The 22,387-nt window shown below is 43.1% G+C and overlaps 1 protein-coding gene across 1 annotated transcript in view; it reads right to left on the reverse strand.

The window, feature by feature from the left end:
• Positions 1 to 22,387, reverse strand: part of LOC122935109 (protein unc-93 homolog A-like) — a 339,330-nt gene that overhangs the window by 216,501 nt on the left and 100,442 nt on the right. The window contains exon 5 of the mRNA XM_044290869.1: positions 3,163 to 3,374. Within this exon, the coding sequence (XP_044146804.1) occupies positions 3,163 to 3,374 (212 nt within the window). The remainder of the gene's footprint in view (positions 1 to 3,162; positions 3,375 to 22,387) is intronic.

Genomic DNA, 22,387 nt, shown 5'->3' on the forward strand with positions numbered 1-22,387 from the left:
AGCCACCATTTTAGCCGGCATTTTAGGAAAAATTGTGATTCGTTACCACGAAGTGTGAGTAAATTCGCATACTTTGCGAATCAAATTTTTCCTGAAATTCGGATTGAATTCCACTGTCAGCTTTGATTCACTCATCTCTAGTTAACAGATTAAGAAACTGACCTACTCCATGGATAAAATGATTATGACGGTTATTAAAAAAGAAGGGTGGCTGAATTGGTCACTGATTCTTTTTTTCTTTTTTTGCAAATGTCAGAAATGTTAAAAAAAAAATAATAATAATTTACAAATAATGTTCTCACTTTAACCTCTTCAACCACCCTGACGTACCCGTATATCACGGTGGTTAATGTAATGTAAGGAGCGAGCTGCTGAAGTGAGCCGGCTCCATATGCTGCAGATGCTGGCTGTATCATTCAGCCACAAAGTGAGAGCGCCATAATCTTGTAGCTAGCGCATGCGCAGTTTGTTCCCTGAGGCTGATGTCAGCAAAGGGAAGGTACACTATGCCGCCACTGACATACGGGTTCTCTCGCATGCGCAAGATTACGGTACTCTAACTTTGTGACCCCGTGGAGCAAGGACGAGATTCGGAGGATGCAGGTGGTGCTGGGCTCCTTCACAGTGGGTGTGTCTGGGCACCAGAAACGTTAGTAACAGCCCCTTGGGCACCTTACTTGCCTCATTTACAAATATATAAAATCGTTTTTTTGATGCTATAAAAGCACTATTGCGGGCGTGCTAGAGGCGATCTAGCAGCACATGTCTGCAGCTCTATAGGCAAAATCCAGGTAACAGAATCCCTTTGCGGCCGCGGCCGCGGCCCTGCTCTAACAGCTCGAACCAGCAGGTGTAGTCTGGGCTGTTTAACACTTTACATACTGTGGGCAATAGCGCCTGCCGCATGTAAAGCGGTGACAGAGGGAGTGGACTCTTCTGTCTTCCATCGGCACCCCTCAAATGCGATCTGCCGATGTGTGCGAAGCCTACCTGGCTTCCGATGTAGGCCCCGGGCTGTAGTACTTTCCAGCAGGCTGTGCGTCTCTGGCGCAGCCTGCTGGTCAATGTTAAAATAGCATTGCCTTAAAATGCAATGCATTATAGGGATAATGCATTACATTTTAAAAGCAATCAAAATACTGTCTGTTCTAGTCCCCTTGTGGGACTATTAAGTAGTAAAAAAGTAAAAAAAAATAATAATACATTTATTCAATTAAAAAAAACATAAATAATTAAGCTTTTTTTCCCCCATTGCAAATACCCTTTTCAATGAAAAAAAATGCAAAAAAAAATAATCTACCCCATATGTTTGGTATTGCCACATTCGTAACCACCCAGACTACATAAATATTACTGAAAATTATCCCCTACGGTAAACTAGGATAAATAAGAAAAAAATAAGTAATAACAAGCAATCAAAAAGCACCAGTTACTCAAAATGATACGAATTAAAAATTCAAGTCGTCCCGCAAAAATCAAGCTCTCATGCAACTCCATAGAAATAAAAATAAAAAAAAAATATAGGTCTTGGGAAGTGGAAATGTAAAATCATTTTTTTTTCTTTTTAAATAAAAGTGGTTTTATTGCAAAAAAGTTGTAAAACCTAAAAATAAACTATATGTTTTTGGTATCACTGTAATTGTACTGACCCAGAGAATAAAGATATTATGTTATTTATACCGAAAAATGAACGCCATAACATTTATAACGTTAAAACGCAGTGGCAGTATTGCTGTTTTTCCCATCTCCCTCCCAGAAAGAGTTAATAAAAGTTAATCATAAAGTTATGGCACTATTAAAAACTACAACTTGTCCCACAAAAAAAAACAAGCCCTCATAAAGCTATATAGACGGGGAAAAAAAGTCATAGCTCTTGGAACGCCACGATGAGAAAAACGCTTGGTCAGTAAGGCCCAAAACTAAAGAGTTAAGGGGTTAATTGCTGAAAATAAACAAGTGAGATGGGAACATTTTCCTTTTTAATTTAGTTCCATAATAATTCTGCACATTAATAGTTGTCCAATAAGTATGCACATATAGATTTTATCCTAAGAAAGCAAAAACCTCACTTTTACTTTCTTAAATATTCAGGTTTGAGGTCTATTAACATTTTGGACTGACCAACATCACTGTAGTCTTTTAATAATAAAACTAATCAGCGAAAATACAACTTGGCTAATAATTGTGTACACAGTATAGATTAAAGGGGTTGTCCAACATTGACTCTTTAAGAGAAAAATCACCTCTCCCCACAGGTCCTGTGAAGGGAAGTATTTACCTCTGCCCCGCCTATAATTTCTGGCTCTGTGGGTCCCAACCTGTCTTAAATGTACTTTCAGTCCCCATATGTAAATTAATTCAAGGGGTTACCCAATCCTATAAAAAGTCCCACTATATGCCGGGCTCCCCACACTGATATTTACCTGGGTCTCCACTCCCTGCACCGCTGCTGATTCAACCCGTGCGCGGATGAAAACAATGGAAGGCGGGGATGGGGACGAGCCTCCCTAGCATCGCGGATGACACTAGGGAGGCACGCCCTGTCCCCACCTCCCATTGGCTTCTTACCCCCCAACACAGGATATTTTCATGCGGGGACCAGGAGTGGCGCAGGGAGAGGGGACCCAGGTAAGTATATTCAATGTGAGTAGCCCGGCATATGGGGAGGCAGTTTATAGCCTTTGATAACCCCTTTAATGATGGAGGCCACGTGTTCCACTGCAGTCATAGACTGGCCTCAGTAGTGACATGTCCCCAAGTGGCACATCACTGTTGGCTCACATGTCACTTTGGGACACGTCACTGCTGAGGTCTTTCACCTGCTGCAGCAAAAAAAGTGACCCCATCTGTGCAGTAAGTTTCCCAGCACAGACCGGAAATGCTGTTAAGACAGTTTTGGATCCATGGTACCAGAAACGAGTGGTGGAGAGCAAGTAAATATACTACCCTTCACAGATTCGAAAGGATGGGGGATGAATTAAAAAACTTAAGTCAACTTTAATAGATAACTTTAATATTTTATGATCACTGTAAGCAGTATCTTACATAAAAATAAAAATAAATTATAATGTACGAAAGCTGACAAGCAAAAATGTATAATAAATTTTAAAAAACTGCATTATAAAAAAACATAAACTAAGTATGTTGCAATATTTTACATACCTTGGTATAATCACTGGAAAGAAATCCCTGCTGAAAACCACTGAACATTGTTAAAGGTATAAGAAGACACTGGCGTATATCTTTGAGTTGTTGTAGAGTTCCTAGTAATGAATTCCAAATAGTCGGTTCATCAGTTTGTTCTTTTGTTTCCTCCGATAAGTCGATGTGGTCCAAAAAAATTACAATCAGTAGAACGGCAATAACTCCACTTGCTACAAAAAAATACAACATGTAGAACATCATACAATGATAGGTAGATTAGATAAATATATATATTGATAGTATTGTGGTTCTGTGTAATTGAGGCCGGCAATGACAGACTTGAGGGTTAAAAGCCTAAACCAGGGATGCCCAACCTGCGGCCCTCCAATTGTTGCTAAACTACAATTCCCAGCTAATAGCTGTAGATTGTTCAGGACTTGCAGTGACAAAACACTGGAATTCAAATTTGCACAAGCTCAAACGTCTGTACGAACAGCGGAAAGCCATAAACAATTTTGTATATTCAAGGGAAATGTCGCACCAAGATGAGAAGGGGATCCAAGCAGAGGTGCACCCACTAACAGACAGCACCCAGTCTGATAGAGATAAATAGATAAAAAAGTAGAAGTGGGGCACTCACTTAAAGTATAGGGATCTTGTGTTTATTAAGGTAATAACAATAATAACAATAACAATAACGCAATAAAATATCATATGGCAATATTACATTGAGGTATCAGAATATTCATAAAAGTGGAGCAAATAAAATATGGTACTATCGACAATAAGCAATAAAATGTAGCTATAATAAATGCAGTGAAAAAGGGGTTAATACAGTGCTAAGATATATAAATTAATATGGATCCCGATAAATATGGTTAAAATTGTGAGTTCATATGTCAGCCATAGGGACATTCACTGATTAAATCCTGAGGGATAGTTCCATGTAAGGTGCCAAACTGACATACAGTAAAAACTCTTTAGCTGCATACGCTTGGGACTCTGACCTACTTACTTGAGAGTACCCTTGAAAGACTGGTTGTCGGAACGGATCACCTTACATGGAACTATCCCTCAGGATTTAATCAGTGAATGTCCCTATGGCTGACATATGAACTCACAATTTTAACCATATTTATCGGGATCCATATTAATTTATATATCTTAGCACTGTATTAACCCCTTTTTCACTGCATTTATTATAGCTACATTTTATTGCTTATTGTCGATAGTACCATATTTTATTTGCTCCACTTTTATGAATATTCTGATACCTCAATGTAATATTGCCATATGATATTTTATTGCGTTATTGTTATTGTTATTATTGTTATTACCTTAATAAACACAAGATCCCTATACTTTAAGTGAGTGCCCCACTTCTACTTTTTTATAAACAATTTTGTAATGCACGCTTTGAGGTCAGGCAGTGGCAGCTCATCCGAGATGTCTGTCGAGTGCTGAAGCCCTTTTGAAGAAGCCACAAAGTTTCTCAGCAGGGACAACTGCCGCATGAATGATGACATTCCTCTTATATTTATCTTAAAGCAGACACTGAAGCTCATGCAGCAGAGGACAACAGTGGAAGAAGAACAGATAACACACATCTTACTGTCCACCCTGTAGCTGTTGGGGACCCACAAGGAGAAACTGTCATAATGGAGGAGGAGGATGAGGATGATGAGGAACTGCCACTGCAAAAGGTGGAAGAGCAAGAAGAGCATGATGGCAAGTTGGCACCGGCTAGGAAACCCAATCGTCTCAGAGCCGGCAACAACAAATTCTTTGGGCATTCTGGCCAGAATGGCGAGCTGTATGCTCACTTGTTTACACACTGACAGGAGTATTATTGACATCAAGCAGGCTGATGACTATGAGATGGCCATGCTTTTAGTCCCTCGCTATCAAATCAAAATATTTTCTCTACAGATAGGGAGAAACTTTATTACCAGGAAACACTGTGTATGCATCCTGCTGCAGCTTTTGGCGAGCAGTAGCAACAGCAGCCATCTCAGTCTCCTCAACATGATGGAGCAGTCTTTCCTCATGCTGCACCACGCTGAGGACAATCAGCAAGCCCAGAGTTTAGGTTCAGGCCTACCTACACTCTGGCCAGCCTCTGGCGTATACTCTGTTCCCTGACCCCAAGAATTTCTGTGCAGGCAAACTGGAACAGTGGCCAGAACTGGCACAGCACACTTGCTTTCTTCTTTCTTGTCCAGCCTCCAGTGCAGCTTTCAGTACCACAGGGGGCGTGGTGACACCCAAATGGACCAAGTTGTCCTCCAACAGTGTCCAAAACATCACTTTTGTCAAAGTGAACCAAGCCCTCTGGCTGAGGGCATGACTAGATCTGACCTTGCTGATAATGCCCTATATTGCCACTGTTGACCCCTGCTCCTAGAGGCCAATTTGCATATAATAAAAGTCAGAATTCTGCAGTAACGGGGCATGAATAATCACAAGAATAGCATAGTTAAGTGTAGCTGACATTAGCACCCATAGATAGCTTACATACTGTCTTCCATGCTATGCTGCTTCTGCCTTCTGTGAAAGCCGAGGAGATCCAGCCCCAGGCTGGGTCTCCTAGGCAACCTGTTAGTGTATTAGTGTAATACACTAACAGGCAATGCATTGCAATGCATTACAATACATCTGTATTGTAGAGGGAATCAGACCCCCAAAAGTGAAGTCCCAGAGTGGGATAGAAATAAAGTGAAAAAAAAAAAGTTTAAAAAAGTGTTTTTAATAATAAAAAGTTTCACGTTAAAAAACAAACAAAACACCCCTTTCCACTGATTTTATAATAAAAAAAGATAAAAGAATATAATATAAAAATAGCACATAATCTAACCTGTCAGGAGAACATTGTTTAAATAACAGCTATTTTTGGTATAGAGCGATAAAAAATCATATGTATCCCAAAATAATACCAATAAAACTGACACCTTATCCTGTAGTTTCCAAAATGGGGTAACTTTTTGCGAGTTTGTACTGTAGGGGTGCATCTAGGGGGCTTCAAATGGGACATGGTGTCTAAAAACCACGCAGCACTCCTTTCTTTTTGCGTCCTGCCGTGCACCCTTACAGCCCTTTACCACCACATGTGGGGTGTTTCTGTAAACTGCAGAATCCCTCGGGTCACATTAGAAGATCAGGGGAGGGTCTGATATTAGGATCTAGCAGCTGTATATACTTACCTGCTCCGGGACAAGGTCGCCATCCAGATGGGTGCCACAAGATTCCACCAGCAGTGAACTCCAGATAAGTGAGAAGCCCTCCGGCTCACATCACAAGTCCCAATCTATACTGAGAAAGTGCCCAATCTATCCTTAGATGTCACTGTGACTACTGGGCTAGTTTATTACTTTTTTGCTACCTCATATCACCCCCTCACAGCCTACACTACTACCCTCCAGACTGCCTCATAAGACCTATATATGAAAACATCAAGGCCTTGCCTGTTTCAGATCAAATAAATCTAAAGGGCCATTAACCCAATTTTTTTTTTTTCAGGCCGCACTGTCGGTCGTCTATTTTTTGGTTCTGGTCTTATACCTTTATTCCGATTAATTTTTACTATGTAAAGTTCTATAGAACAGTAGAAGTGAGAACTGTGCCCTCCACAGTTTCACCGCTGATCCAAACAAGGACATGTGTTAAAACCCCCTATTCGTAGAAGGGGTGGATTTTAGCTTCAGCAGGGGCCCAAGATTTTTTGCACATATGGTGAAAGTTGGCAGATACAGTTGCAAGAAAAAATATGTGAACCCTTTGGAATGATATGTATTTCTGCACAAATTGGTCATAAAATGTGATCTGATCTTCATCTAAGTGACAACAATAGACAATCACAGTCTGCTTAAACTAATAACACACAAATAATTAAATGTTACCATGTTTTGAACACACCATGTAAACATTCACAGTGTAGGTGGAAAAAAGTATGTGAGCCCTTGGATTTAATAACTGGTTGAACTTCCTTTGGCAGCAATAACTTCAACCAAACGTTTCCTGTAGTTGCAGATCAGACGTGCACAACGGTCAGGAGTAATTATTGACGGTTCCTCTTTACAGAACTGTTTCAGTTCAGCAATATTCTTGTATTCTTATATCTGGTGTGAATCGCTTTCTTGAGGTCATGCCACAGCGTCTCAATCGGGTTGAGGTCAGGACTCTGACTGGGCCAATCCAGAAGGCATATTTTCTTCTGTCTAAGCCATTCTGTTGTTCATTTACTTCTATGCTTTAGGTTGCTATCCTGTTGCAACACCCATCTTCTGTTGAGCTTTAGCTGGTGGACAGATGGCCTTAAGTTCCCCTACAAAATGTCTTGATAAACTTGGAAATTCATTTTTCCTTTGATGATAGCAATCTGTCCAGGCCCTGATGCAGCAAAGAAGCCCCAAAACATGATGCCCTCACCACCATACCTCACAGTTGGGATGAGGTTTTGATGTTGGTGTGCTTTGCCTCTTTATCTCCACACATAGTGTTGTGGGTTTGTTCCAAACAACTCAACTTTGGTATCGTCTGTCCACAGAATATTTTGCCAGTACTGCTGTCGAACATCCAGGTGCTCTTGTGCAAACTGTAAAAGTGCAGCAATTTTTTTTTGGGACAGCAGTGGCTTCCTCTGTGGTATCCTCCCATGAAATCCATTCTTGTTTAGTGTTTTCCGTATCGTAGATTCGCTAACAGGGATGTTAGCATATGCCAGAGACTTTTGTAAGTCTTTAGTTGACACTCTAGGATTCTTCTTCACCTCATTAAGCAATCTGCGCTGTGCTCTTGCAGTCATCTTTACAGGACGGCCACTCCTAGAGAGAGTAGCAGCAGTGCTGAACTTTCTCCATTTATAGACAATTTGTCTTACCATGGACTGATGAACAGCAAGGCTTTTGGAGATACTTTTATAACCCTTTCCAGCTTTACGCAAGTCAACAATTCTTAATCATAGGTCTTCTTAGAGCTCTTTTGTGCAGGGCAACATTCACATCAGGTAATGCTTTTTGTGAAAAGTAAACCCAGAACTGGTGTGTGTTTTTTATAGGGCAGGGCAGCTGTAACCAACACCTCCAATCTCATCTCATTGATTGGACTCCAGTTTGCTGACTCCTCACTCCAATTAGCTCTTGGAGATGTCATAAGTCTAGGGGTTCACATACTTTTTCTACCTGCACTGTGAGTGTTTACATGGTATGTCCAATAAAAACATGGTAACATTTAATTCTTTGTGTGTTATTAGTTTAAGCACACTGTGATTGTCTATTGTTGTGACTTAGATGAAGATCAGATCACATTTTATGACCAATTTGTGCAGAAATCCATATCATTCCAAAGAGTTCACACACTTTTTCTTGCAACTGTATAAAGGCTTTAGCCAAGACACACAAAAGCCTACCAAGAGCTCTTGTCTATCACAATCTGACTTAGACAAATACGTGATGAAGAAAACACAAGTACACATGGGGCTCCAGCCTCAACTCCCAAAGAATCAACACAACGCCAGGCACGCCAAGTGAGAGAGATAGTGATGAAGAAGACCATACATATATCTAACCTTCCTATAGCTAGATCATTTAACTTCCATATTCTGTCAAAAGCACTTAACCCAGTTTTGGAGGATTTTCCAGAAATCAAAAGAGAGATGAGACAGATCGGCCAGAGAGTGGAAGCTCTTTAGTTTACATGCCATCTTACAGCCTCTAGGAGCAAGGAGGGGGGGGGGGGGGGTTGCACCTGCTCCTAGAGGCTCCGTTTGCCCACCTCTTTTCACACCCTTCTTCTCTTGATTGACAGGGCCAGGGCAGCGCTGCTCTCCTCCCACCGGCTGTGTCGGCAGTGTAAATCTCGCGCCGTTCAGTATTCGGCACAGGCGCAGTAAGAGAAGGACACTTGGCGGCTGCTGGCTTCCTCACTGCGCCTGCGTGAGATTTACACTGCAGACTCGGCGATGCAATTTTCCCCCAACTTTTGGGGGGGGGGGGAGTGTGTCTTATAAAGCAAAAAATACAGCACATTCAAATTCTCCCTTCTAATGGACAACCACATCGCTCAAATTTCTGGGTATTAATATATCTCTAGAAACAAACAAACTATATGATCTTAACTATCTCCCTTTACTAAAATCTATACCAGGGATACTTAGTTCCTGGTCCCCAACATTCATTTTGTGGCTGGGACACAGAAACATATTTAATGGATTAGTTATACCCAAGGTTACATGTTTACTACAAGTATTACCTATAAAATTCCCTCGCAGTTTCTTTGGCTCCTTCATACTTTGGTGTGGCTCCTTATTCGATTGCTCGCTGTACATTTGACCTTGTATGCATGTATTAGACCAAGTAGTTGCCAACTGTACCCCTTGCTGTAACTTTATACAGTTTATTTCACATGTATATGTTTACATCTGTATGTTCCTTTTTGAAAATTATTAAAAATATTTAAAATGGAAAGAAAATCAAAAATTTGCCAAAAAAGTGAAATTTAGACATTTTATCTAAATTTTCCTTAAATTCTTGTGGAATACCTAAAGGATTAACAAAGTTTGTAAAGTCACTGTCACGTACCGGCAGGACAGGTAGTGGATCCTCTGGACCAGAGAGGCGATGGCGCGGGTTGTACTAGAGGACCGGTTCTAAGTAGTTACTGGTCTTCACCAGAGCCCGCCGCAAGGCGGGATGGATTTGCTGCGGCGGTAACTACCAGGTCGTGTCCCCTAGTAACAACTCGACCTCTCTGGCAGCTGATAAGGCGTGGTACACAGGGAGAAGGCAAGAGCGTAGTCGGACGTAGCAGAGGTCAGGGCAGGCGGCAAAGGTTCTAAGGCGAGTAGACGGTAGCAACGGGTTCGGCAACAGGCAAGGCAAACAAACACTGTGGAACGCTTTCTCTGAGGCACAAGGCACAAAGATCCGGCAGGAAGCTGTGGGAGGAGAAGGTATAAATGGGCAGTGCACAGGTGCAGCCTAATTAAGTCAGCACTGCCTCTCACAAACCTTAACCCTTAATATCCCTTTTGGACCAGGCACCAATCACTGGTGCACTGGCCCTTTGAATCTAAGAGTCCCGGCGCACGCGCGCCCTAGAGAGCGAGGACGCACACGCCGAGACACTGGAGTGCTGCCTGGGGGCATACGCTGTGAGCGCTCCGCAGCCAGCAGGGGACCCGGAGCGCTCAGCGTAACAGTACCCCCCCCCTTTGGTCTCCCTCTCTTTTTGGTACCGAAGAACTTGCGGATGAGACTGCGGTCCAGGATGTTCTCCTCCGGCTCCCATGACCTCTCCTCAGGACCGCAGCCCTCCCAGTCGACCAAAAAAAATCTTTTTCCCCGGGAGATCTTGGTCGCCAAGATCTCCTTGACAGAGAATATATCGGAGGTACCGGCGACAGGGTTGGGAGAAACAAGCTTGGGAGAAAAACGGTTAAAGACAGCAGGTTTAAGAAGGGAGACATGGAAGGAGTTATGGATTCGGAGGGAGGGAGGAAGATGGAGCTGATAAGAAACTTGATTGATACGACTCTTGATTTTATAGGGTCCCAAGAAACGAGGGCCCAACTTGTAACTTGGGACCCTAAATCGGATGTACCTAGAGGAGAGCCACACCTTGTCACCCGGGCGAAATTCCGGAGGAGATCTGCGTCTCTTGTCAGCTTGAACCTTCATACGGGCGGAAGCCTTGAGGAGAGCAGCGTGGGTTTCTCGCCAGATGGAGGAAAAATCCTGTACAAGACTGTCCACGGCAGGTACAGAAGAAGGAGTGGGAGACTGCGGCAGAGGTGGAAGAGGATGACGGCCAAAAACGACAAAGAAAGGAGACTTGTTAGAGGCAGAGGATTGTTTGTAGTTGTAAGAAAACTCCGCCCAGGGAAGTAGATCAGCCCAGTCGTCATGGCGTGAGGATACAAAGTGACGCAGATAGTCACCCAAAATTTGGTTCACCCGTTCTACTTGGCCGTTAGACTGAGGATGGTACGAAGAAGAAAAGTCCAATTTGATCCCGAGCTGAGCACATAGAGCCCTCCAGAATTTGGAGACGAATTGTACCCCACGATCCGAGACAATGTGTTTGGGAAGGCCATGGAGACGGAAGATGTGTTGGAAAAATTGTTTGGCCAACATGGGTGCAGAGGGTAGACCGGGCAGGGGTACGAAGTGAGCCATCTTGGAAAAGCGATCCACCACGACCCAAATAACGGACTTGCCATGGGAGGAGGGAAGATCTGTAATAAAGTCCATGGCGATGTGAGACCAGGGAACTTCAGGAATGGGTAGAGGCAAGAGGAGACCCGCTGGTTTCTGGCGAGGCGATTTATCCCGGGCGCAAATCATACAGGCCTGGACAAAGTCCGAGACATCTTTCTCTAGAGAAGACCACCAGTACCTTTGGGAGATTAGTTGGAGAGACTTTTGCACCCCTGGATGACCGGCAAAAGGGGAGGCGTGGCCCCACTTGAGAATTTGCAGCCGCTGACGTGGGGGTACGTAGGATTTGCCAGGAGGAAGAAGGCGTAGGTCCACGGGAGCGACTGTTATAAGGCGTTCTGGAGGGATAATATATCGAGGTGTTAACTCGTCGCCCACCACATCAGAGGCGCGAGACAGAGCATCTGCCCTAATGTTCTTACAAGCTGGACGGAAATGGATCTCAAAATTAAAGCGGGCGAAGAACAGAGACCAACGAGCCTGACGGGGATTTAATCTCTGAGCAGACTGGAGATAAGCCAGGTTCTTGTGGTCCGTGAAGATGTACACAGGATGTGTGGCGCCCTCAAGTAAATGTCTCCATTCCTCCAGTGCCAATTTAATAGCCAGCAGTTCCCTGTCCCCAATGGAGTAATTTCTCTCTGCGGAAGAGAATGTTTTAGAAAAGAAGCCACAAGTAGAAGTCTTGCCCCGGGAAGACTTCTGGGTGAGGACAGCTCCGGCTCCCACCGAGGAGGCATCCACTTCAAGAGAGAAAGGCTTGGTTGTATCTGGTCTAGAGAGAACGGGTGCAGAGGCAAAGGCGCATTTCAGGGACTGGAAGGCTTCCTCGGCTTGGGAAGGCCAGGATTTGGGGTTAGCTCCCTTTCTTGTGAGGGCCACGATAGGAGCTACCAGAGTGGAATAGTGAGGGATGAATTGCCTGTAGTAATTCGCAAAGCCCAGAAATCTTTGTATGGCTCGGAGACCAGAGGGGCGTGGCCAATCCAGAACCGCCGAGAGCTTGGCTGGGTCCATTTGAAGTCCTTGGGCTGAGATAATGTATCCTAGGAAAGGCAGGGAGGTCCGTTCAAAAAGACATTTTTCAAGTTTAGCGTACAGGCGATTTCTCCTAAGACGAGTAAGAACTTGTTGCACATGGACCCTGTGTTGATCCAAATTGGAGGAAAAGATCAGGATATCATCCAGGTATACAACCACGCAGGTGTAAAGTAAGTCCCTGAAAATATCATTGACGAATTCCTGGAAGACAGCAGGTGTGTTGCAGAGACCGAAGGGCATAACCAAATACTCAAAATGGCCATCCCTTGTGTTAAAGGCGGTCTTCCATTCGTCTCCTTCCCGGATACGGATCAGATTATAGGCCCCTCGAAGGTCCAATTTTGTGAAGATCTTAGCCCCTCGGAGACGATCAAATAGCTCAGAGATTAGAGGCAGAGGGTAACGGTTCTTGATGGTAATTTTATTAAGACCTCTGTAGTCAATGCAGGGGCGGAGGGAGCCGTCTTTTTTTGTCACGAAGAAAAAACCGGCCCCAGCAGGAGAAGAAGATTTTCTTATGAATCCTCTCTGTAGGTTCTCACGTATATAGTCGGACATGGCAAGAGTCTCAGGAGGTGAGAGAGGATAAATTCTGCCCCGAGGTGGAGTAGAACCGGGTATCAGGTCGATCGGGCAATCATAGGATCGGTGAGGAGGAAGGACCTCAGCTTGTTTCTTGCAGAAGACATCCGCGAAGGAATGGTATAGCGTGGGCAGCCCAGAAGGCGGAGAAACTTGCGGGTTCTGTTTGACCAGAGCAGGCTTGAGACAGCGGTCCGAACAGGAGGAACCCCAACGCAGGATCTCACCGGTGGACCAATTCAGGACAGGACTATGACGTTGAAGCCACGGCAGACCCAGGAGGAGTTCGGAGGAACAGAAGGGAAGGACAAAGAACTCTATAGTCTCGGTATGAAATATTCCGATGTCCATCTGCAGAGGCTGGGTACGGAACTGTACGGTGGCAGAGAGTCTCTCACCGTTAACAGTAGAGATGAAAAACGGCTTGGGTAGACGGATTACTGGAATACGGTACTTATCAACCAAGGAGGCGTGAATGAAGTTGCCAGCTGAACCGGAATCCAAGAAGGCGGCTGCGGAGAAAGAGGACTTGGAAGAGATGATCAACTGCACGGGTATGATGAGACGTGGAGAGGAAGAATCCACACCTAGCAACGCCTCTCCCACGTTTACTAGGTGCGAGCGTTTCCCGAACGCGGTGGACGGAGAGGACAATCTCTAAGGAAGTGCTCGGTACTGGCACAGTACAGACACAGGTTCTCGTTTCTGTGGTGGCTTCGTTCTTGCGGAGTCAGGCGTGACCGATCCACCTGCATGGCTTCCACGGCGGAAAGCCCAGTAGCGGGTTGAGGTGGACGCAGAAAAACGGGAGCCAGACGAGGAAAGCATCTAGAACGAGCTTTTTCCTTTTCAAGGAGGAGTTCCTCTTGTCTTTCGGCGAAACGTTTGTCTATCCTAGTGGCCAGCAAGATGAGGTCACTAAGAGTGGAAGGAAGCTCACGTGCAGCCAGAACGTCCTTTACTTCACTATTAAGTCCCTTCTTGAAGGTGGCGCAAAGGGCTTCATTGTTCCAGTTCAGCTCAGAGGCCAGGGTGCGGAACTGAATGGCATAGTCACCCACGGAAGAACCTCCTTGGGTCAAATTTAGTAAGGCAGTCTCTGCGGAGGTAACCCTGGCAGGCTCCTCAAAAACATTCCGGAACTCTAGGCAGAAGCTCTGGACGGAAGCGGTGGCAGGATCTGCGCGGTCCCATAGTGGTGTAGCCCAGGCCAGGGCCTTCCCGGACAGCAAACTGAGAATAAAGGCTACCTTGGCTCGCTCAGAAGGAAACTGGTCGGACAGAAGCTCGAGGTGGAGAGAGCACTGCGACAAGAACCCACGGCACTGCTTAGGATCTCCGTCATATTTGTCTGGTAGGGACAAACGGATTCTGGAACCGGTGGCAACTGCAGGCGGAGGTGACGCAGCAGGAGCAGACGGAGGAGCTGGCTGTTGCTGAGAAGGCAGGAGCTGCTGCAACATGGCGGTCAGCTGGGCCAGCTGTTGACCCTGCTGGGCCACAATAGTGGTGAGGTCCGCTAGGCTTGGCAGGGGAACATCAGCGGGATCCATGGCCGGATCTTACTGTCACGTACCGGCAGGACAGGTAGTGGATCCTCTGGACCAGAGAGGCGATGGCGCGGGTTGTACTAGAGGACCAGTTCTAAGTAGTTACTGGTCTTCACCAGAGCCCGCCGCAAGGCGGGATGGATTTGCTGCGGCGGTAACTACCAGGTCGTGTCCCCTAGTAACAACTCGACCTCTCTGGCAGCTGATAAGGCGTGGTACACAGGGAGAAGGCAAGAGCGTAGTCGGACGTAGCAGAGGTCAGGGCAGGCGGCAAAGGTTCTAAGGCGAGTAGACGGTAGCAACGGGTTCGGCAACAGGCAAGGCAAACAAACACTGTGGAACGCTTTCTCTGAGGCACAAGGCACAAAGATCCGGCAGGAAGCTGTGGGAGGAGAAGGTATAAATGGGCAGTGCACAGGTGCAGCCTAATTAAGTCAGCACTGCCTCTCACAAACCTTAACCCTTAATATCCCTTTTGGACCAGGCACCAATCACTGGTGCACTGGCCCTTTGAATCTAAGAGTCCCGGCGCACGCGCGCCCTAGAGAGCGAGGACGCACACGCCGAGACACTGGAGTGCTGCCTGGGGGAATACGCTGTGAGCGCTCCGCGGCCAGCAGGGGACCCGGAGCGCTCAGCGTAACAGTCACTTTTGAATAACTTGAGGGGTGTAGTTTCTAAAATAGGGTAATTTATGAGTGGTTTCTACTATGTAAGCCCCACACCACAAAGTGACTTCAGAACTGAACTGGTCCTTAAAAAGTGTGTTTTGGAAATTTTCTTAAAAATGTTAAGAATTGCTTCTAAAATTTTAAACCTTCAAACAGCCTAAAAAAATAAAATGACATTTACAAAATGATGTCAACATAAAGTAGACATATGGAGAATGTTAAGTAATAAATATTTTATGAGCTATCAATTTCTGTTTTAACCCCTTATGGACCGGGTTCATTTTCACCTTAAGGACCAGGCCATTTTTTTCAAATCTGACCAGTGTCACTTTAAGTGGTAATAACTTTAAAACGCTTTGACGTATCCAGGCCATTCTGAGATTGTTTTTTTGCCACATATTGTACTTCATAACACTAGTAAAATGAAGTTAAAAAAAATCATTTTTATTTATTAAAAAAATACCAAATCTGCAAAAAATTTAGAAAAGTTTCAATTTCTCAACTTCTATAATACATAGTAATACCTACAAAAATAGTTATTACTTTACATTCCCCATATGTCTACTTCATGTTTGGATCATTTTGGGAATTACATTTTTTGGGGGGGATGTTACAATGCTTAGAAATTTAGAAGCAAATCTTGAAATCAGAAATTTTCAAAAACCCACTTTTCAAGGAACAGTTCTGAAGTGAGGCTTACATCAGTGTTTCCCAACCAGTGTGCCTCCAGCTGTTGCAAAACTACAACTCCCAGCATGCCCGCACAGCCAAAGGCTGTCCAGGCATGATGGGAGTTGTAGTTTTGCAACAGCTGGAGGCACACTGGTTGGGAAACACTGGCTTACATAATAGAAACCACCAAAAAATGACCACATTCAAGAAACTACACCCCTCAAGGTATTCAAAACTGATTTTACAAACTTTGTTAACCCTTTAGGTGTTCCACAAGAATTAATGGAAAATAGAGATACAATTTCAAATTTTTTTTGGCAGATTTTCCATTTTAATAATTATTTTTCCAGTTACAAGGCAAGAGTTAACAGCCAAACAAAACTCAATATTTTGGGCTCTGATTCTGTAGTTCACAGACACACAGCTGTACGGGCACATGTCAGGACACAGAAGGAAAGGAATGCCATACGGTTTTTGGAAAGCAGATTTTGCTGGACTTTTTTTTACACCATGTCCCATATGAAGCCCCCCTGATGCACCCCTAGAGTAGAAACTTCAAAAAATGACCCCATTTTAGAAAATACAGGATAGGGTGGCAGTTTTGTTGGTACTATTTTAGGGTACATATGATTTTTGGTTGCTCTATATTACACTTTTTGTGAGGCAAGGTAACAAGAAATAGCTGTTTTGGAACCGTTTTTTATTTTTTTATTTACAACATTCATCTGACAGGTTGGATCAAGTAATATTTTAGACCAGGCTGTCAAAGACGCGGCAATACCTAATATGTATATTGCTATTACACTTTTTGTGATGTAAGGTGACAAAAAACTGTTTTTTTTACCCTTTTTTTTTTTTTACCGTATTCACCTGAGGGGTTAGGTCATGTGATATTTTTATAGATCCGGTCGATATGGACGCGGTGATACCTAATATGTATACTTTTTTTTATTTATGTAAGTTTTACACAATGATTTCATTTTTGAAACAAAAATAAATCATGTTTTAATGTTTCCATAGTATGCAAGCCATAGTTTTTTCAGTTTTTGGGTGATTATCTTGGGTAGGGTATGATTTTTGCGGGATTAGATGATTGTTTGATTGGCACTATTTTGGGGTGCATGTGACTTTTTGATTGCTTGCTATTAGACTTAGGTACCACCACTGATGAAGTGTGCACCGAAATGCTTTTGGTATAAGACAGACAGACAGCACAAGGACTTATAACGATATAACAATATAATAAGCTGAAAATTGCCACAAAGGACAAATCGGTATTTGATGCCCACAGAGCAGGTCATAAATTCGCTGACGTCACTACCCAGCTGATCACAGTAACACAGCTACTTTTTCCGGTCACGTGGGAAGCTATCTTCTGCACCATGTGGGAACACCGCATGAGAAGCTAGGGAGCCAGGACGCCGCAGTGGAGAGGGACGCAGAGGGAGCAATGAATCACGTGCGCACCAACGCCATCCAGGATCGGACTACAGCCCACACAGTCCAGGGTACTGTGAGTATAGAACCTGCCTACAGCCACTTTCTAAGACCCAAAAAAATGGGGTAAGACTGTTCTATCTATACGGCTGCTAATCTTTGTTTGGGACATAAGAGCAAGACTATAAACACTGAAGACATCATCAGCTCTTTATGCAATTTATTTTGATCTAAACAACCTGTGTATTATGCGACTTTATCCATCTCGATTTTATTTATCTTGATTTTTACAATCCAATACTGTGTATATCCGTGTGCTTTGCCAATACCTCCATACAGACTGATCACCTGTATGAGTAGGTAACCCATAACCCTGAGGGATATATATAGTCCAACTGAGTATCTGTGACCAAGACATTGCTGACACTGCAAGACGCAGTGGTGTCATATATTTTATACATTTTATATATGCAAATTATAATAAATAATCTTTTATAAATTCACATTTGCAATTGATTGTATATATACCCAGCCATTCGAGTGCCCGCCACCTCTTGAATCTCTATAGCATGTGATATTTTTATAAAGCCGGTCGATACGGACGCGGTGATACCTAATATGTATATTTTTTTTATTTATGTACGTTTTACACAATGATTTCATTTTTGAAACAAAAAAAATAATGTTTTAGTGTTTTCATAGTCTTAGAGCCATAGTTTTTTCAGTTTTTGGGCGTTTATCTTGGGTAAGGTATGATTTTTGCGGGATGAGATGACGGTTTGATTGGCACTATTTTGGGGTGTGTGTGACTATTTGATTGCTTGCTATTACACTTTTTGTGATGTAAGGTGACAGAAAATTGTTTATTTAGCACAATTTTAAATTTTTTACGGTTTTCATCTGAGGGTTAGGTCATGTGAGATTTTTATAGAGCCGGTCCATACGGACGCGGTGATACCTATTATGTATACTTTTTCTTTATTTATGTAAGTTTTACACAATAACAGCTTTTTTAAAACAAAAGAAATTATGTTTTAGTGCCTCCATATTCTGAGCCATAGTTATTTTTATTTTTTGGGCGATTTTCTCAGGTAGGGGCTATTTTTTTGCGGGATGAGGTGACAGTTAGATTAGTACTATTTTGGTGGGCATATGCCTTTTTGATCGCTTGTTGTTGTACTTTTTGTGATGTAAGGTGAGAAAAAAAAAAGGTTTATTTAGCACAGTTTTTATTTTTTTTAATTAGCCCCTACCTAAGACAATCGCCCCAAAAATAATAAAACTATGGCTCAGAATATGGAGACACTAAAACATCATTGTTTTTTGTTTTAAAAAAGCTGTTATTGTGTAAAACTTACATCAATAAAAAAAAAGTATACATATTAGGTATCTCCGCATCCGTATCGACCGGCTCTATAAAAATATCACATGACCTAACCCCTAAGATGAATGTGCTAAAAAGTCACACGCACCCCAAAATAGTGCCAATAAAACCGTCATCTCATCCTGCAAAAATCATACCCTACCCAAGGTAATCGCCCAAAAACTGAAAAAAAAAAAAAATAGCTCTCAGACTATGGAAACACTAAAACATGATTTATTTTTTTGCTTCAAAAATGAAAACATTGTGTAAAACTTACATAAATAAGAAAAGTATACATATTAGGTATTGCCGCGTCCGTATCGACCGGTTCTATAAAAATATCACTTGATCTAACTTGTCAGATGAATGTTGTAAATAACAAAAAATAAAAACAGTGCCATATGTACCCTAAACTAGTACCAACAATACTGCCACCCTATCCTGTAGCTTCTAAAAAAAAAAAATTGGGGAGGAGTTTCTACTCTAGGGGTACATCAGGGGGGCTTCAAATGGGGCATGGTGTCAAAAAAACAGTCCAGCAAAACCTGCCTTCCAAAAACCGTATGGCATTCCTTTCATTCTGCGCCCTGCCGTGTGCCCGTACAGCTGTTTACGACCACATATCGGGTGTTTCTGTAAACTACAGAATCAGGGCCATAAATATTGAGTTTGGTTTGGCTGTTAACCCTTGCTTTGTAACTGGGAAAAAAAGTGAGAATTTTAAATTGTTTTCCATTAATTCTTGTGGAACACCTAAAGGGTTAACAAAGTTTGTAAAATCAGTTTTGAATACCTTGAGGGGTGTAGTTTATAGAATGAGGTCATTTTTGGGTGGTTTCTTTATGTAAGCCTCGCAAAGTGACTTCAGACCTGGACTTTAGACCCTAATAATTGGGTTTTTGAAAATTTCTGAAAAATTTCAAGATTTGCTTCTAAACTTCTAAACCTTTTAACATCCCCAAAAATTTTATATCATTCCCAAAATGATCTAAACATAAAGTACACATTTGGGGAATGTAAAGTAATAACTATTTTTGGAGGTATTACTATGTATAATAGAAGTAGAGAAATTGAAACTTGGAAATTTGCTATTTAAAAAAAAAAAAATAGTAAATTTGGTATTTTTTTATAAATAAAAATGTTTGTTTTTTTAACATAATTTTACCAGTGTCATGAAGTAAAATATGTGACGAAAAAAAACTAGCTCAGAATGGCCTGGATAAGTCAAAGCGTTTTAAAGTTTTTAGCACTTAAAGTGACACTGGTCAGATTTGCAAAAAATGTCCAAGTCCTTCCCCCTTAGGGACCCATAGTGTACCGGTACGGCATGGATCCTGAATCCTTAAGGACCCATGACGTACCGGTACGTCATGGCCTTAATTCCTGCACCCATCACCACCCAGGTAGATTAGGGTCAGTGAGGGAGAGGCACCATTAGGAAGGGAAAGAAGGGAAAAGTTAGTTAGGAAAAAAAAAAATGCACTTTTATTCAAAACTTTCTTTGATCCATCTATCAGACCCCAGACCCCTCCCCCCCTGCCTCAGGGTACACTTACAAATTTTGTGTACGAGGGGCGAGATTCCCGTATTCAACCCCCAGAATGTCCCCCCACTCTGGGTGTTAGCGGGAAACTCATGTGGGACCTTATGTACCCACTGCTGGATAACGGTTACCACTTGTATGTGGATAACTTTTATACCAGCATTCCCTTGTTCAGGTCCCTTGCCGCCAGATCCACGTTCGCTTGTGGGACCGTGCGGAAATATCAACGCGGCCTCCCTGCCCACCCCCTCCAGGTACCTATCCCCAGGGGTGAGACCCATGCACTTACCAGTGGAAACCTGTTGCTGGTCAGGTATAAGGACAAGAGGGATGTCCTTATGCTGTCCACAATCCACGGTAACAGGACCACCCCTGTCCCTGTGCGAGGTACCGTGGCAATCGGTATATGCGAGGAGTTGATCTCTCTGATCAAGTCCTCAAGCCATATAATGCCATGCGCAAAACCCGGGCATGGTACAAAAAAGTTGCGGTCTACTTGGTACAGGTTGCCATGTACAACTCTTTTGTACTATCCCGAAGCGCTGGCAGCACAGGGACATTCCTCCAGTTCTATGAGGCAGTCCTCAAAGACCTGATCTTTTCGGACCGGGAAAGAGCAGGCCAGAGTACCTCGGGAACTGGAGGTGCTCGGATCGTCCCTGGGCAACACTTTCCAGGTGTGGTCCCCCATACTGGAAAGAAGGGACGAACCAAAAAAAAGATGCAGAGTGTGTCACAAGAGGGGGATATGGAAGGACACCACCACTCAGTGTGACACGTGTCCCGATTATCCGGGCCTCTGCATTATCGATTGCTTCAGGGAGTATCACACTTCCATGGAGTGCTAAATTTTTATAATCCCCAACAGTCCACTAGAGAACATAAAAAACTATGGCTCTCAGACTTTGGAGACACGGAAACAATTTTTTTCCCCCCAAAAAAATATTAGTTTTAGAGCAGGCATCCTCAGCTGCGGCCCTCCAGATGTTGTAAAACTATAGCTCCCAGCATGCACAGACAACCTACAGCCATCAGCAGGGCATGGTGGGAATTGTAGTTTTACAACATCTGGAGGGCCGCAGTTTTTAGGATGCCTGCTTAGTGTCTCCAAAGTCTGAGAGCCATACATATTGGGCATCGTCGCGTGCGTAAAAGTCGTCGCTATAAAAATAACCTTTGACCAAACGCCTCGGATGAATGGTGTTAAAAAATATAAAATAAAAACGGTGCCAAGACACCAATTTTTGGGCAAAATTTCAATTTGAATCCTTTCTGCTGGTAATAAAGCAAGGGTTAACAGCCAAACAAAACTAAATATTTATTGCCCCGATTCTGTAATTTGCAGAAACACCCCATATGTGGTCGTAAATGGCTATATAGCCGCACGGCAAGGCATAGAACGAAGGGAACTCCATATGGTTTCTGGAAGGCAGATTTTGATGGACAGTTTTTTTTTGGACACCATGTCCCATTAGAAGCCCCCCCTGATGTAGCCTAGACTAGAAACTCCCAAAAAGTGACCCCATCTAAGAAACTACACCCCTCAAGGTATTCAAAAGTTACTTTACAAACTATGTTAACCCTTTAGGTGTTCCGCAAAACTAAATAGCGAATGTAGAAACTATTTTAGAATTAAATTTTTTTGTTACATTGCCTCAAAAAAGAGTAATATAGAGCAACCAAAAATCATATTTAACCCTACAATAGCCCCAAAACAACAACCACCTTATCCCTTAGTGTCCTAGATGGGGTCACTTTTATGGAGTTTCTACTCTAGAGGTGCATCAGGGGGCTTGAAAGGGTACATGGTGTAAATAAACCAGACCAGCAAAATCTGCCTTCCAAAAACCATATGACGTTCCCCTTCTTCTATGTCCTGCCGTTTAGCCAAATAGTAGTTTACGACCACATATGGGGTGTTGCTGCAAACTACAGAATCAGGGCAACCCATTTTGTTTGGCTGTTAACCCATTTTTTCCAGTAATAAAGTAAGGGTTAAAATTGAAAATTTTCCAAAAAATAGAAATTTCTAAATTGTTTCTCCATCTGCCATTAACTCTTATGGAACACCTAAAGGGTTAACAAAGTTTGTAAACCCAGTTTTGAATACCTTGAGGGGTGTACTTTCTTAGATGGAGTCATTTTTTTGAAATTTCTATTCTAGGGGTGCA

This window comes from Bufo gargarizans, chromosome 4, assembly GCF_014858855.1.
Source record: "Bufo gargarizans isolate SCDJY-AF-19 chromosome 4, ASM1485885v1, whole genome shotgun sequence".
Classification (NCBI taxonomy): domain Eukaryota; kingdom Metazoa; phylum Chordata; class Amphibia; order Anura; family Bufonidae; genus Bufo; species Bufo gargarizans.